The sequence below is a fragment of the Chrysemys picta genome, chromosome 7, assembly GCF_011386835.1.
Source record: "Chrysemys picta bellii isolate R12L10 chromosome 7, ASM1138683v2, whole genome shotgun sequence".
Lineage (NCBI taxonomy): Eukaryota > Metazoa > Chordata > Testudines > Emydidae > Chrysemys > Chrysemys picta.
The window spans coordinates 80,735,910-80,752,095 of NC_088797.1; the positions used below are offsets into that span (position 1 = coordinate 80,735,910).

At 41.4% G+C, this 16,186-nt stretch overlaps 1 protein-coding gene across 2 annotated transcripts in view; it reads left to right on the plus strand.

The window, feature by feature from the left end:
* The window catches only part of ARID5B (AT-rich interaction domain 5B), a 149,203-nt gene that overhangs the window by 12,515 nt on the left and 120,502 nt on the right, over positions 1-16,186 (plus strand). For both annotated transcript variants that reach the window (XM_005294311.5, XM_005294312.5), the window contains one exon: positions 6,427-6,652. In XM_005294311.5, coding sequence (XP_005294368.1) covers positions 6,427-6,652 — 226 coding nt within the window. The remainder of the gene's footprint in view (positions 1-6,426; positions 6,653-16,186) is intronic.

Here is a 16,186-nt window from a genome sequence, read left to right on the forward strand (position 1 = left end):
GTTTTGCCACTTGAAATCCCCCTACAGGGTCTGGGTGTTAGATACAGTGAAGCTTTGGCCCATACAGCACTGGGCACACCCAGGGCACAGCACAAGCACTGGCACTTCTCACCAATATGGCTTTTCATTCATAAAACTCAAAGTGTTTGGCAAAGGTGGATACGCATGATTAGTATCCCCAGCTAATAGATGAAGAGATGGAGACAGTGTGAATTTGGGCAATTGCACTGTCAAAGATAGCGCTGGGACTAGAACCCATGTCTGCTACTCTAGTATCCTATCCAGTGGCCCAAACTGCCTTTTTGGGAAGAAATTCCACATTGGTAATGGACACAAAACACAAGGCTCAGCTTTAAAAATGTTTACGGGACAAACTCATAAGCTGACTTTTGAACCAAACGTGCTTTTTGAAAACTTTAAAGCATATGCATATCCAAGTCGTCGATCTGGGTTGTAAATTTGCTCTTCCCTTAATATTAGTTTAATCTGCCTGAGAGGAGAGAGACTCTTAATATTTTTCAAACTAATTGACGCTATGGATGGAACCGTGAGTTGGTTCCCATTGAAGTAACTCCACATGGGTAAAGGAATCTAGCTGCATGGAGTCAATTGCAGGAATCAGGGCTTAAGTTTATTCAGTTAGTTGTATCAGACTGTAACCTGAATTATTTACCACAGTGGAACATATCGATATCACCACTGTGGAGAAACTCAGACTTAAGCACTTTTTCAACCGTCTCATCCAGGATATATATTTCTAAACACTCTAACTGAAGCTGTGGTTCCAATCATTCAATTGTGTAGCTCTTACTCACTCTGGTGTGCACTTATTCATTTGATTGAAGTCAGTGAGACTACTTGTATGAGTGAGTAAGTGCTCACCATCATGAGTAAGAGTTACAAAGTCTGACCCTTAGCTGGCATTGCACATGGGCTAACAACATGAGTTTGCAAAGGGACTAATCCAGAGCCTACTGAACTCGATGAAAAAGACTCCTGTGACTTTCAATGGCTTTGAATCACAGTGAACAGAGTAAAAAAAAAAAAAAAAAGGTACAGCAAGAGGGAGCATGTCTAAATTATGTTTTTATTTAAGAGGAGGTTACACAAAACGGAAAGATGTACTTGGTTTGTGCTTTAAAGTATGAAATAGCCTGGTATCTTTTGCCATTAATTAGCTGTGCAAATATTACTGTGTTGCTCATTGAACACCCACTGTTTGTCTTGTCAGATTATCCCAAACTGGGAAGGAATCATTCAAATGTACAGACAGGGGGTTTTGTATTTTTCAGTTTAAAATTAATTCAAATTTATTTTCCTCATAGAATGTTCTCATGACAAATGGCATGGGCTGGCTTTATAGGTGGGTGATGTGGGCAACTGTCCAAGGCACTGTGGTTCAGAGGGCGTCATGGTCAAGAGGCAAGGAGCCGGGTAGGCCTTGGGTGCAAGCCCGCAGAAGGGAACTTGGAGCAATGGGGGTGGGCAGCGGGGTCCAGGGGCGATCGGGAGATGGCTGGTGAGGCAGCAGGGGCCAGGGTGATGGGGGAGGCAGTGGGGACCAGGGATGATAGGGGAGGGAGCCCGGGCAGGCAGCAGGAACCAGGGGTGCCAAAATACAAGTTTGCCCAAGGCACCATTTTTCTAAGGCGGCCTTGCAAATGATATATCAAGAGAATGCAAAATATTGTTTAAACGCACAACAGAATCTTAGAAGCGATTTTAAATACTTAAAAAAAAAATCCAGGAATCTTGTTTTGTTTTTTCCTTGCAAGAGTATTGGATTCAAAACCGAAACTGGACCCAGTTATCTCCTTATCCTTATATTTTAATGGTCAAGATGGGTATTTGTGTTTTGTTTAATGGCCACAAATAGGCTTTGAAGTTAATACCGCCAGTAAGATACATGTGGAAATGTCAGACCTCTGGTGATGCTGTTGCGTCAACATGTAGGGCTGCAGACTCAAAAACTCTGCAATGCTCATGGAGGATGCCATCACAAAACAAGATTTCTCTACATGTAACTCGCTGCCAGCACAGCTCTGCCAGTTGAATTGGGAATAGCTGTAGTGTAGACAAGGCTTAGTTGTTTTTAACCACCATGCTTCGTACCCCCATTGCTGTCCCAATGGAGAATTACATATCTTTTTTGCTTGTTTGTTTCTTGACAAACAGAGAAGGGCTTCAAACACTGAGAGTATCAGAAGCCCAAATTTTTCATATATGGATCTGGATTTCCCCTGCTAAAAACTTGTCAGGATATCTTTATTCTAACAGGGCATTGAACAAAATAATTATTCGTCCACAAACGGCCCTTTTCCATATAAAAATATTTGCAATGAAGTCAGTGAAATGCTGTAGGAACCAATCTAGATGTTGTTTCCCTTGGTTTACTTTAAGATTAACTGCTTGGCAAATAAGAATGCACTAAGTCAGGGAGTGCCTGAACATAAATTGTTGGTTCATGAACGGTTGTGTTCCAGTTTAATGTGCTGTTGGATAATGTAGCAACATGGAGATCTGCATTGGTTTGGATTAGTGCACAGACAAATTCTGCCACCCAGAATATTCAAAACTCCCAGATGAGTTCAATGAGAATGTGGCTTGAGTAAAGACTGCAGAATTTAGGTTATAGTGTTTATGTATTAATAATACAACGGGACAGATTATAGCTGCTCCAGTGCCTATGCACTGGGCAGCCCCTCCACCTTCAGCACTCCTTCACTAGAGGTACTCTGAATGCTATATCCATAGGTCCCCAAGTGTAGTTATGAGGGCATTAGCATTGTCAGAGGAGGTGTGTTTGGACACGTTGGGGTCATGGGAAGGCCAACACCCTATACACAATGGCAAGCACCAGGAGACCTTTCCTGGAGTAATTACGTCACATCTGTTAGACGAGGTTACCAATGGCTGCTGGTGTTCTGACTCCTCTGGGAACCAGAAACATTCTACCTATTCTGCCTACTTCTGCTATGCTTTCCTCTAGGCCCCCAGCAAATTCTGACTCCAATATCCTTAACCTGAGACAAAACTCCTATTGAAGTCAGAGGAGGTTTTGAAGGCAATGGGAGTTTCTGCTTCATAGAGACTGTAGAATCAGGGTCTTGAGATGCAATTGGCTGCAATTCTGAACCATTTTCACCTTGTTCCCAACAAATTCAGGAGTATGATGCAATCCATTTGATACTAATCCCCTAAGGAAGTATTGGGAGGAAACAACAAGGTGAACCCGGAGGACTTTCCGAGTCCCTTTGTCCCCTTTCTACTGATTCTACTGTGGGATGTTATGGCCTTGGCTATTGGCCTATGACATTCACAGTGTAGGTCCTGATTCAAGAAGATACTTATGTACATGCTTAACTTTAAGTATGTGAGTAGTCTCCTGGAGGTAAATGGGTCTGCTTAGGGGTGAGATTTTCAAAAATCTAAGGGAGAGTCCTGTCTTCACTTAGGCACTTCAGTGGGACTTTTGTGCCTTTCTCCCTTCGGCATTTTTGAAAATCCCATCCTAAGTGTTTAAAATTACATGTGCACTTAGGTACTTTCCTGAATTCATGCCAAAAGCATTCATCATTGGTCTAAATCTGCTCCCACCATAATCAGTTTACTATTGAGTTTGGTGGGAACAGAGTTAGGCCAACATAGAACATTTCTGAAAATCTCACACTAAATAATTTCTTTATAGTTAATGCCATAAACAATTATTTTATAGGCAAAAGAAGCTAAATGATTTAGGAGCATAAGTCCCACTGACTTTCAAAGAGATTTTTGTTCCTAAGTCATTTAGATACTTTTGAAAATTCCACCCAATGTACTTAGTTGCATTTTGATCTATTTCTCCTCCTCACCTATCTATAAAATGTTTAGAAAATGAGACATCCTTAATTGCATCCGTTACCACAGTAACTGGCTAAATTTTTGTTATGGTTTGTATTCATATACTTGGTTTATATGCTAATCTGATTCAAAGTGCCTTTCTGTGCGTACCTTTTGTATTACATTAGCTGCCACAACAGTATTTATGATCATAATACTCATTTTGCAAATTGCTAATATGATCACATGACAGTTTTTGCAAAGATTCTTTTCCTAGCCATTCACTCTGATGTAGGCAAAACTAAGAATAAAACACTTTGGTCATGGTTGTTGCTGTGTGGTCATTTTGCTGTCACACAAAACTTTAAATGTGAAGGCATAATTTGTGCTCTTTTGTGTTTCCTGATACTTACATCTTCCATATTTTTCTGCTTCCTTATCAAATTTCCAGCTAAATCCGGGTATACGACTGTATTGCAAAGTGGGTTTGCTGCTGAATTGTTAGTAAAACATACGGGTTGTTTATCAATCAATATTCTTGGATTTATGGTTTCTGTATGTACCGTGTATGTGAAGGTTGTAGTCTCAAACAGGTTTATTCATTGAAGATGTAACAGTGATTGTAACTTTTCTTTTAGTTAATAGATTGTTTGCTTGGCTAACTTTGTATGCCAGCCAAAGTTAGTCATACCACTTCTTGGAAAGGATATGAAGAAACTGGTAATTGAAATCATAATAATTTGGCCATAAAAGTTATTTTGAAAATAACACTTTAACCAAAAACATATCTATCTAATCTGGAAGTCAGATTTCTATGAAAGATGCTGCTAAATAGAATGTTTCTAAGTACTCAGTATTAGAAATTGTGATACTTAATGATTCCATTCAACATCCTATACAGAAGACCCCATCCAGAAGCTGTTAAGTCTGTCTTCATGCAGACTCAATTTTTTCACTCTGACATTTAATAATCACCATGTAATAGCTATAAAATGCATAGCAACTACAGATCTTTTATTTCAAATGGATGGTGTAATGAAATTGGGTGAAACCATCCATTGAAAATGTACTGTGTAGTATGCAGCATTGTTTACAAAGTAATAACATTTGTCATAAGCGGAAAGTTAAAACATTGTCTTGATTGTTTGTTGTTCAATGGAAGTTCATATTCAGCACAGTGATAAAGGAAAAGATTCCATTACTAAAATTTACTTAGCATACAAGTATGAGGTTCATTTTTGAGTAAATATTTGTTATTGCACTAAAAGTAATAGAAGATGACTGCTTATAAAACATCTTTGTGTTATACAAGGAAGAGTGAAATATCAGATCTACGTTTTACCAAAGCTACTGTGGAGGTTTCATGTTGTGTGTAACTTATCACAAAACTTACCCACACTTCCCACCCACCCCTTTTTTTCTTTTTCTTTTTTTTTTTTTTTTTGCTATTGAGCAATATTTTATTTCCTGAGGAATGTGTTAAGCAAAAAATACAGAACCAACCATGCATTTCTGTTTATTTAATAACTACAAGAATTTCTCTCTCTCTCTCTCTCTCTTCTCCATTCCTAAATAGTTGTGTTTATTTTGGAGAAAGAAAGAATTATGGTTAATATTTTTAAAGTGACTATGCTACCTGTGTTTTATCTAGAAATGTGTGGTGTGAAAGGTGTGGTGTAAGTCAGTTCAAGTTAAAACATCAACTGTTTCAAATATTTAACTTAAAGATCTCAAGTTTATCTTGGTAGGAGTTGGGGTTAGGTTTTTCTTTTTCTGAAGCCTTCTTAAACCCTGCTTACAGTAGGCAGCTATAAAACATTCTGCTTATTCATCATGACTGAGAAGAGTTGATTGTTTCCTGGAAGGATAAAAATGTAGCAATTAGAGAAGTTTAATTCAAGTATATGTTCAGCAGGCTAAACTAAGGTTAAATTGCTTTTTTCATAGAATGTATGCTTAAGAGGAGGGAAAAATAGTTATTTTCTGTTCTTGAAAAAGTTTTAAGAAACATGAGAATATGCGAGTTTCTTTTGGTGGGAAACACTTAACATTTATGCAGTATTTCTTTTGGGATTACATCACAGTTTTATTTAATTTTTAGGACAAAAGTTAAATTCAATATTTGTGTATAAGCCAAGGGAAAATGTACCATAAACACAGGAATTTTCTGGTGAGTCAGAGTTCCAAGAATCTAAGATTTACTTAGACCATTTATTTGAGGACTAGCTATAACCATTAGTCATCCAGCCATGAGTTTTTACATTTGCAGCTAATTGCACCTAAAAAGCAAGCTTTCATCTGAGCCTTTGGGATATACAGAATGCACTTTGGCAATCCACATTTAAAATGCATTTTAGGACTACTGCCCTGATGTTCTTGGACATTTTTTATCACATAAATATTTGCTTCAAATAAACAACTAACAGTGACACTAAAATGGCATGCAAATTGCATGAGTTATTGGATATTCTGTATCACAGAAAAAGTAATCTGCTAAGAGCAAGATAAACTTTTCCAATAACATGTCAAAGAGGCAGTGCTACAAACTTATCATTCATCATAAGCCACACATGACACGCTCTGTTCTCGTTTGACTACATCTTGCAGGATGAAGTTATTGCCGTTTCAGAGAAGGTGACTGTGAAGCTTGAAGACTTGGCAAAATGGGCACATTCAGATTTCTCCAAGTGGAAGTGTGGTCTCCGGGCTGACCCAGTCATACACATGGAACTGGGCAAGAATGGGCAGAAGGAAGCCTTGATGAGATACAGGCAGTCCACACTCAACAGTGGCCTGAACTTCAAAGACATTCTAAAGGAAAAGGCTGATCTTGGTAAATATAGTTTCCTTTTCTAAAATTGCTGTTTGCCTATCTGTGACTGTATTTCTAAAGGGAACAAGCCCAATCATGCAGTGCTTATTCAGACAAAACTGTCATTGACTCTAAGACTGTAAACACTAAGGCTCAAATCCTGAAGCTGCAAGCAATGGTAATTTGCAAGGGTTTCCCACAGAAACTATGTAGGCATTGGGGTCAAGTATATGCTATACGTCATATGGGATTGAATCTGATGCCTTCTCTCTATGCAATTAGAATCATATTGGAAAGAGAGAGGTCAAAGACCTATTAGATCATACTGCCTATATTCTTGCCAACATAGGGTTGTTGCCTATCACTAGTGCTTCTCCAGTCTTTGTCCAATACAGTGTTAATTGTCTTAACAAATGAGGTTTTCACAACTCCCTTTGGGATATTGTTCCATAGTCTAATACATTTTACTTTAAAGTTTATCGTTAACATTTAGCCTACGTTGTAATTAATCGTACTTACACTCATTTGTACCATCATTTGGTTTTATGGTGCAGTGGATCTTTTCTTTCTCACTTTTCCCTCTCTGCAAAAATGGAGAGGCATGGGAACTCATATGGACAGCTTCTCTGCTGCATGGGCTCTCTAATGTTTTGGATCTCTGCAAGCAGGTTTACAGTTTTTGGGATGCTTCTTTCTCCGCATATGCACGTAAGGTCTCAGTCCTACAAGTTGGTTCACATGGACAGTCTCCTGCACTGCCTGGCTCTCCTTTAACTTCAGTACGTCAATGGGATGTGAATGCAGGATCTGCCCACATGTCTCACCTTGCAGAATTGGGGCCTAAGTGGGTTCAGAATTTGGGACTAAAAACGCCAACTTTGTAGAAGTTGTGCACCTACAACTCCCATTTCCTTTAATGGGACACATTCTTATGCAAGGGCTGTAGGATGACGTCTGAGGCAGCTGGTCTTCTGTTGGTAAACATGCCTAACTCCCATTAGCTTTATTGGCAGACTGGCATACACATTGGTTGACAGGAAAATATATTTCAACATGTGTTTCAATGAAATTTATTTCCTGTAGTACATTTTTTTTTAAAAGCTAAGCTTAGATAGCTTCAAGATTAGCACATAAATGGATGAAAGGTAAGAAATCAAAAGTTAAGGCTGATACTCTGCCAACTCCATGTGCAGAATTTTTTTCTCATCTTCATGAATTGAAGATAGTGGGCCAAGTTCTCAGTTGTGTAAGCAGCATAGCTCCCTGGACTACAATGGAGCTATGTCTACCTACACTAGCTGAGGATCTGCCTTATAGAACTTACCTTACAACAGAGTTGAGTCTCTCATTTCCCATCTAAGCAAATGGTGAGGTCAGTCTTGTCAGTCTTATTTTACTTCATCAGCTAGTCAGGATGATGTTTCATTATGATTGAAAGTTGATATTTTTAATAAATATCTAGAGTAAAACACTTGCAAAACTTTTGTTAGTGGTTTCTTCTTCTTTGTAACTAGATGCAGTAATTAGACAATCTCATATTACATTGGCGTTTTCCTTGTACATTTCCTTGCATCTGTTTGTTGTATCAAAAGAATCTGAATGCTTCTCAGACAGAGATTTTGGGGTTTAATGTTCTCTTGTTTTGTTTTTGATGAACAAACAAACAAACAAATCTTTTGTGGGAAGTTTATAAAACCAGTATTATTGACTCAAGAGCCAAAGAAAATTATCTTGAAACCTAGCACACACAGTTCAGAGCTGCATGTTAAGCCTTTGAAAAGAGGGGTTACACTAAAAATGCATACGGTATCGGAACTATAACAACGTAATTGTGAAAACCCAACACTGAGAGCATTGCATGTGGCTTCCTTTTAGTTCATGAATCAGGCTGCTTTGCCACTGCCTATACAAAAAAAAAAAGGTTGACTTAATTTTTAAAAAAAGTTTCTCTCTGTGACTGGTTATGATTGGTTTGAAACCCACAGGCACAAGAAGACATTTAACCATTGGGCAGGTTGCTTTTGAGAATGGGCCCAACTGCTGAAAGATAGACAAGAAATCCTGTTACTGCTTGGTTTATTTAAATGTAATATTAACATTAAATGGATTAAATGTACAGTAGAACCTCAGAGTTACGAACACCGCGGGAATGAAGGTTGTTCGTAACTCTGAACAAAACATCATGGTGGTTCTTTCCAAAGTTTACAACTGAACATTGGCTTAATACAGCTTTGAAACTTTACTATGTGAAAGAAAAATGCTGCTTTTAACCTCTTAATTTAAATGAAACAAGCACAGAAACAGTTTCCTTAGCTTGACCAAAAAAAATTTAACTTTCCTTTTATTTTTCAGTAGTTTGTTTAACACAATACTGTACTGTATTTCTTTCTTTCTTTCTCTGCTGCTGCCTGATTGCATACTTCCAGTTCCAAATGAGATGTGTGATTGACCAGTTAGTAACTCTAATGTTCATAACTCTGAGGTTCTACTGTAGTTTTCCTGTTCAGTAAATAATGTGGAGGAACTATGGTTTTCTTGCTAAGGAAACAGCTATGTTTGGCAGTACCAGGGAACTAACCCTGCCATTTGGTTTGACATGGGATCAGGATTTAATCAGTATTAGTTGAAAGGATGCTGAACAAAATTTGCTCTCATCTGCACTGACTGGTCATTCATGGAGAGCATTATGTCATCTAAATGACTCATCACAATCATAGGTCAACATAATAAAATTTGTAATGCAGATAAGTCCAGTTAGAGTAGGAAATCTTGAGCTGTTGACCTGCCTGTGCTGTAACTTCTCTTTTGTCAAAATGGCACCTTTAGTGAGTGTACAGTACACGCCCATAGAACTCTTCCGACACTCTGCATCATGCCAACAAAACAGTGCACGCTGTGGTTAGAAATTTGCTAGCTGCAATCATGGCTAGTAGGGTTCCAAGCATGGTCTCTCAAATCACTGTGGGCAAGGTTTTTCTTGTCTTAAAACGGTGTTATAAAACTTTTCTATAGATGATGTAGAGCAAATTGATGGTCAGTTTGCTAGTGTTAGGGTATGTCTACACTACAAAATTAGGTCGAATTTATAGAAGCCGGTTTTATAGAAATCGGTTTTATACAGTCGATTGTGTGTCCCCCCACAGAAAATGCTCTAAGTGCATTAAGTCGGCGGACCGCGTCCACAGTACCGAGGCTAGCGTCGACTTCCAGAGCGTTGTACTGTGGGTAGCTATCCCACAGTTCCCGCAGTCTCCGCCGCCCATTGGAATTCTGAGTTGAGATCCCAATGCCTGATGATGCAAAAACAGTGTCATGGGGGGTTCTGGGTACATGTCGTCAGGCCCCTCCCCCTCCATCAGAGCAACGGCAGACAATCGATTCGCACCTTTTTACCTGGGTTACCTGTGCAGACAACATACCACAGCAAGCTTGGAGCCCGCTCAGCTCAGCTCACCATCACCATATGTCATCTGGATGCCGGCAGACGTGGTACTGCGTTGCTACACAGCAGCAGCTCCTTGCCTTTTGGCAGTAGATGGTGTATTACGATTGATATCCATCATCATCATATTCCTCAGTGAGTTCGATCAGAGGCACCTGGGCAGACATGTTTTGTGTCCTGGAGACTCAGTCCTGCCGGCAGTCCTATTGAACCGTCTTGACGATGATGACTAGCAGTCGTAGTACAGCATCTTCTGCCAAGCACCCAGAAGATGCCGATGGCTATCAGTCATGCTGCACCGTCTGCTGCCAGCTTAAGATGTAAAAAATAGATGGACCAGATTTGTTCTGTATTCATTTGCTTCCCCCTCCCTCCATGAAATCAACGGCCTGCTAAACCCAGGGTTTTGAGTTCAATCTTTGGGGGGGCCATTCTGTGTGACAATTGTTTGTGTTTCTCCCTGATGCACAGCCACCCTTGTTGATTTTAACTCCCTGTATCTTTAAGCCATGTTGTCACTCGCCCCTCCCTCCCTCTGTCAGACAATAGTTTCGCACCTTTTTTCAGCCCGGACGCCATAGCACTGGGATCATGGAGCCCACTCAGATCACCGCAGCAATTATGAGCACTATGAACACCACGCGCATTGTCCTGGAGTATATGCAGAGCCAGAACATGCCAAAGCAAAACCAGGCGAGGAGGCGATTGCAGAGATTGCAGCGCGGCGACGAGAGTGATGAGGAAATTGACATGGACATAGATCTCTCACAAAGTACAGGCCCCAGCAATGTGCAAATCATGGTGTTACTGGGGCAGGTTCATGCCATGGAACGCCGATTCTGGCCCGGGAAACAAACACAGACAGGTGGGACCACATCGTGTTGCAGGTGTGGGACGATTCCCAGTGGCTGCGAAACTTTCGCATGTGTAAGGGCACTTTCATGGAACTTTGTGACTTGCTTTCCCCTGCCCTGAAGCGCCAGAATACCTGGATGAGAGCAGCTCTCACAGTTGAGAAGCAAGTGGCAATAGCCCTGTGGAAGCTTGCAACGCCAGACAGCTACCAGTCAGTCGGGAATCAATTTGGAGTGGGCAAATCTACTCTGGGGGCTGCTGTGATCCAAGTAGCCAATGCAATCAGAGACCTGCTGATATCAAGGGTAGTGACTCTGGGAAACGTGCAGGTCATTGTGGATGGCTTTGCTGCAATGGGATTCCCAAACTGTGGTAGGGCGATAGACGGAACCCATATCCCTATCTTGGCACTGGAGCACCAAGCCACTGAGTACATAAACCGCAAGGGGTACTTTTCAATGCTGCTGCAAGCCCTGGTGGATCACAAGGGACGTTTCACTAACATCAACGTGGGATGACTGAGAAAGGTACATGATGCTCGCGTCTTCAGGAACTCTGGTCTGTTTCAAACGCTGGAGGAAGGGACTTTCTTCCCGGACCAGAAAATAACCATTGGGGATGTTGAAATGCCTATCGTTATCCTTGGGGACCCAGCCTACCCCTTAATGCCATGGCTCATGAAGCCGTACACAGGCAGCCTGGACAGTAGTCAGGACCTGTTCAACTATAGGCTGAGCAAGTGCTGAATGATGGTGTAATGTGCATTTGGATGTTTAAAAGTGCGCTGGCGCAGTTTACTGACTCGGATAGACCTCAGTGAAGCCAATATTCCAATTGTTATTGCTGCTTGCTGTGTGCTCCACAATATCTGTGAGAGTAAGGGAGAGACATTTATGGCAGGGTGGAAGGTTGAGGCAAATCGCCTGGCTGCTGATTACGTGCAGCCAGACACCAGGGCGGTTAGAAGAGTACAGCAGGGTGCGGTGCGCATCAGAGAAGCTTTGAAAACCAGTTTTGTGACTGGCCAGGCTACAGTGTGAAACTTCTGTTTATTTCTCCTTGATGAACCCTCCACCTCCCCCCCCCCCCGGTTCACTCTACTTCCCTGTAAACTAACCACCCTCCTCTCCCCCCTTCGAGCACTGCTTGCAGAGGCAATAAAGTCATTGTTACTTCACATTCATGCATTCTTTATTAATTCATCACACAACTAGGGGGATAACTGCCAAGGTAGCCCGGGAGGGGTGGGGGAGGAGGGAAGGAAAAGGACACACTGCAGTTTAAAACTTTAACACTTATTGAAGGCCAGCCTTCTGATGCTCGGGCACTCATCTGGGGTGGAGTGACTGGGTGGCCAGAGGCCCACCCACCGCGTTCTTGGGCATCTGGGTGAGGAGGCTATGAACTTGGGGAGGAGGGCTGTTGGTTACACAGGGGCTGTAGCGGCGGTCTCTGCTCCTGCTGCCTTTCCTGCAGCTCAACCATATGCTGGAGCATATCAGTTTGATGCTCCAGCAGCCAGAACATCGACTCTTGCCTTCTGTCAGCAAGCTGACGCCACCTATTCTCTTCAGCCCGCTACTTGCTCTCTTCAGCCCACGATTCAGCCCACCACCTCTCCTCTTGTTCATATTGTGCGTTTTTGCACTCTGACATTGACTGCCTCCACGTATTCTGCTGTGCTCTGTCAGCGTGGGAGGACATCTGGAGCTCTGAGAACATATCATCCCGAGTCCGCCGTTTTCTCCTTCTAATCTTCACTAGCCTCTGTGAAGGAGAAACATTTGCAGCTGGTGGAGGAGAAGGGAGAGGTGGTTAAAAAAGACACATTTTAGAGAACAATGGGTACACTCTTTCACGTTAAATTTTGCTGTTCACATTACACAGCACGTGCTTTCGTTACAAGGTCACATTTTTCCTCTTATATTGAGGGCCTGCCGGTTTGGTGTGAGAGATCACTCACACAGTGCCAGGCAACAGATTTCGGCTTGCAGGCAGCCATGGTAAACCACAGTCTTTTGGCTTTTTTAACCTTCTTAACATGTGGGAATGGTTTCAAACAGTAGTGCCCTCATTTCCCATACCAAGCAGCCGCTGGGTTGGCCACTTAAAATGGGTTTGCAATATAAAAGGAGGGGCTGTGGTTTCCGGGTTAACATGCAGCACAAACCCAACTATGCCCCCACACCCAATTCTCTGGGATGATCACTTCACCCCTCCCACCACCACGTGGATAACAGCGGGGAACATTTCTGTTCAGCCGAGCAGGAACAGGCACCTCTGAATGTCCCCTTAATAAAATCACCCCATTTCAACCAGGTGACCATGAATGATATCACTCTCCTGAGGATAACAAAGAGAGATAAGGAATGGATGTTGTCTGTATGCCAGCAAACACCGGGACCATACACTGCCATGCTTTGTTATGCAATGATTCCAGACTACGTGCTACTGGCCTTGCGTGGTAAAGTGTCCTACCATGGCAGACGGGATAAGGCAGCCCTCCCCATAAACCTTTTGCAAAGGCTTTGGGACTACATGAAGGAGAGCGTTCTGGAGATGTCCTTGGAGGATTTCTGCTCCATCCCCGTACACGTTAACAGACTTTTCCAGTAGCTGTACTGGCCGTGATTGCCAGGGCAAATTAATCATTAATCATTAAACACGCTTGCTTTTAAACCATGTGTAATATTTACAAAGATACACTCACCAGAGGTCCCTTGTGTGCCCTCAGGGTCTGGGAGCACGCCTTGGGTGAGTTCGGGGGTTACTGGTTCCAGGTCCAGGGTGATAAACATATCCTGGCTGTTGGGGAAACTGGTTTCTCCGCTTCCTTGCTGTGAGCTATCTTCATTGTCTTCATCATCATCTTCCTTGTACCCCGAAGCCGCTTCCCTGTTGCATGATTCTCCATTGATGGAATCAAAGCACACGGTTGGGGTAGTGGTGGCTGCACCCCCTAGCATGGCATGCAGCTCCACGTAGAAGCGGCATGTTTGCAGCTCTGCTCCGGATTTTCTGTTTGCCTCTCTGGCTTTGTGGTAGGCTTGCCTTAGCTCCTTAATTTTCACGCGGCACTGCTGTGCGTCCCTGTTATGGCCTCTGTCCTTCATGGCCTTTGAGACTTTTTCTAATATTTTGCCATTTCGTTTATTGCTATGGAGTTGAGCTAGCACTGATTCGTCTCCCCATATGGCAAGCAGATCCCGTACCTCCCGTTCTGTCCATGCTGGAGCTCTTTTGCGATCCTGGGACTCCATCATGGTTACCTGTGCTGATGAGCTTTGCGTGGTCACCTGTGCTCTCCACGATGGGCAAACAGGAAATGAAATTCAAAAGTTCGCGGAGCTTTTCCTGTCTACCTGGTCAGTGCATCTGAGTTGAGAGTGCTGTCCAGAGTGGTCACAATGAAGCACTGTGAGATAGCTCCCGGAGGCCAATAACGTCGAATTCCATCCACACTACCCCAAATCCGACCCGCAAAGGCCGATTTTAGCGCTAATCCCCTTGTCGGAGGTGAAGTAAAGAAACCGGTTTAAAGGGCCCTTTAAGTCGAAAAAAAGAGCTTCGTCGCATGGACGTGTCCAGGCTTAATTCGATTTAACGCTGCTAAATTCGACCTAAACTCATAGTGTAGACCAGGCCTTAGACTGGTCTTTAGGGGACGTAGTCTGTAGTCTACTTCTTAGAAACAAACCCTTGCCTGAACTAGTCAGGAAAATGATTCATGAGCTCTACCAATGTTTAATGCTGATTGTAGGCTAGCAAATTTCTGATTCTTTTGTTGGCAGGACCTAGATAAACAATGTGATTGCCTGAAACCATTTTCCTTGTGGAAATTCGCATTTCCTTTATGAAAAAATCCTATGTAGTTGAATAAAAATGATTACTTTCCTATAGGATATATTTGACCTTCCTCTAAAATTTAATAGAAAATTATATCCCTGCTAAGGAATTCTAAAGGATGACTCAAAAAACCCCATATAATTTTCCATTAAATTTAATAGGTTTTAAAGGTAATTTCTGTAGAAACAGATTACATTTCTATAGAAACTTATTGTTTTCATCCCTTTTAAATTATGTAGGTCTTTTCCTTAGGAAGTGCATTAAATATATAAAAATCTCATATTTCTGAGGTTAAGTTTTCAGCCTGAAAAATGATTCCAAAAATTATATCCCTGCCGTTCAGGGTATGTATTTTATACATTCTCTCTCTTTTTACAAATATGTCAGCATCAAATGTGAGTAATTAATGTCTTAAGTCTATTTATATTTTTCTGACTATTTATTTCAAATGTTGATACAAATAAGGAATAACAACAATGCAGTATATAAAAATAGAATAGTTGAGTAATGTATTATTCATAATAAACATGAGAACCTATTTTTCCAGAAGAATTGGCCTGACAAAATCATTCACTATGGCTTCTAGTTATTTATTTTTGTCTTTAGAATTATTTAGGAGCTTGGGGTTATTTTTAATAAATGGACTTCAATACCCATATTTGGTAAATCAATTGGAAATAGCCAGATGAGGAGTCATTTCATTTTACAATTTTTTTCTTTTAGCAATTAAGCAGTGTAAACACTATCAGTTAAACATGGGTAAGTTACAAATTTGTATTCCTTGGGCTATAGTTAAAAAAAAATTCAAATTATTTTATATAACACTGCTTCTTACAGAGTTCCTTTAAGTGAAGTATGAAAGCTGCAATGTAAGCTTTATTGGCCTATAAATATGTCATTATAGTTGGACTACATTTATATGCTTTGGATTGTTGTTTAAGCCAAGAAAATATGTCTCTACAGGTTGACTTTTTATTGAAACCCTTTGAGGCATACAACAGAATGTATTTTAGGCTCAGGTTATTAAAACGGCATTTTCATTTTTGCAGCAGACTCATTGTCAATTATGCTGCCACAAACTGTCTGTGGATAGGCAGTTATGAATGGGTTCATCTCTAAGTGTGTCTTTGGAAAAAGAAATAAAAGATAAAGGAGTTGGAGCTGAAATTGAGAGACGAGACTGAGGGGGGAAAGGACTGAATTTAGTGCTCAGGGGCACCGTTGGTTAGGGTTCTACTGTACTGTGGCACTGCTTGTGTTTAGTTGAGAAATGACCTGTTTTCCCACCTCTTCTGCTCTTGCTGATTGGAGCATGCAGGGTTTTTAGATTTTTAGGGAGTGGAGGGGGACGGTTTGACTGCTGACTCAGGGGTGGCTTTATTGACTCTTGTCCTTCTTGGGCTAATAGATCA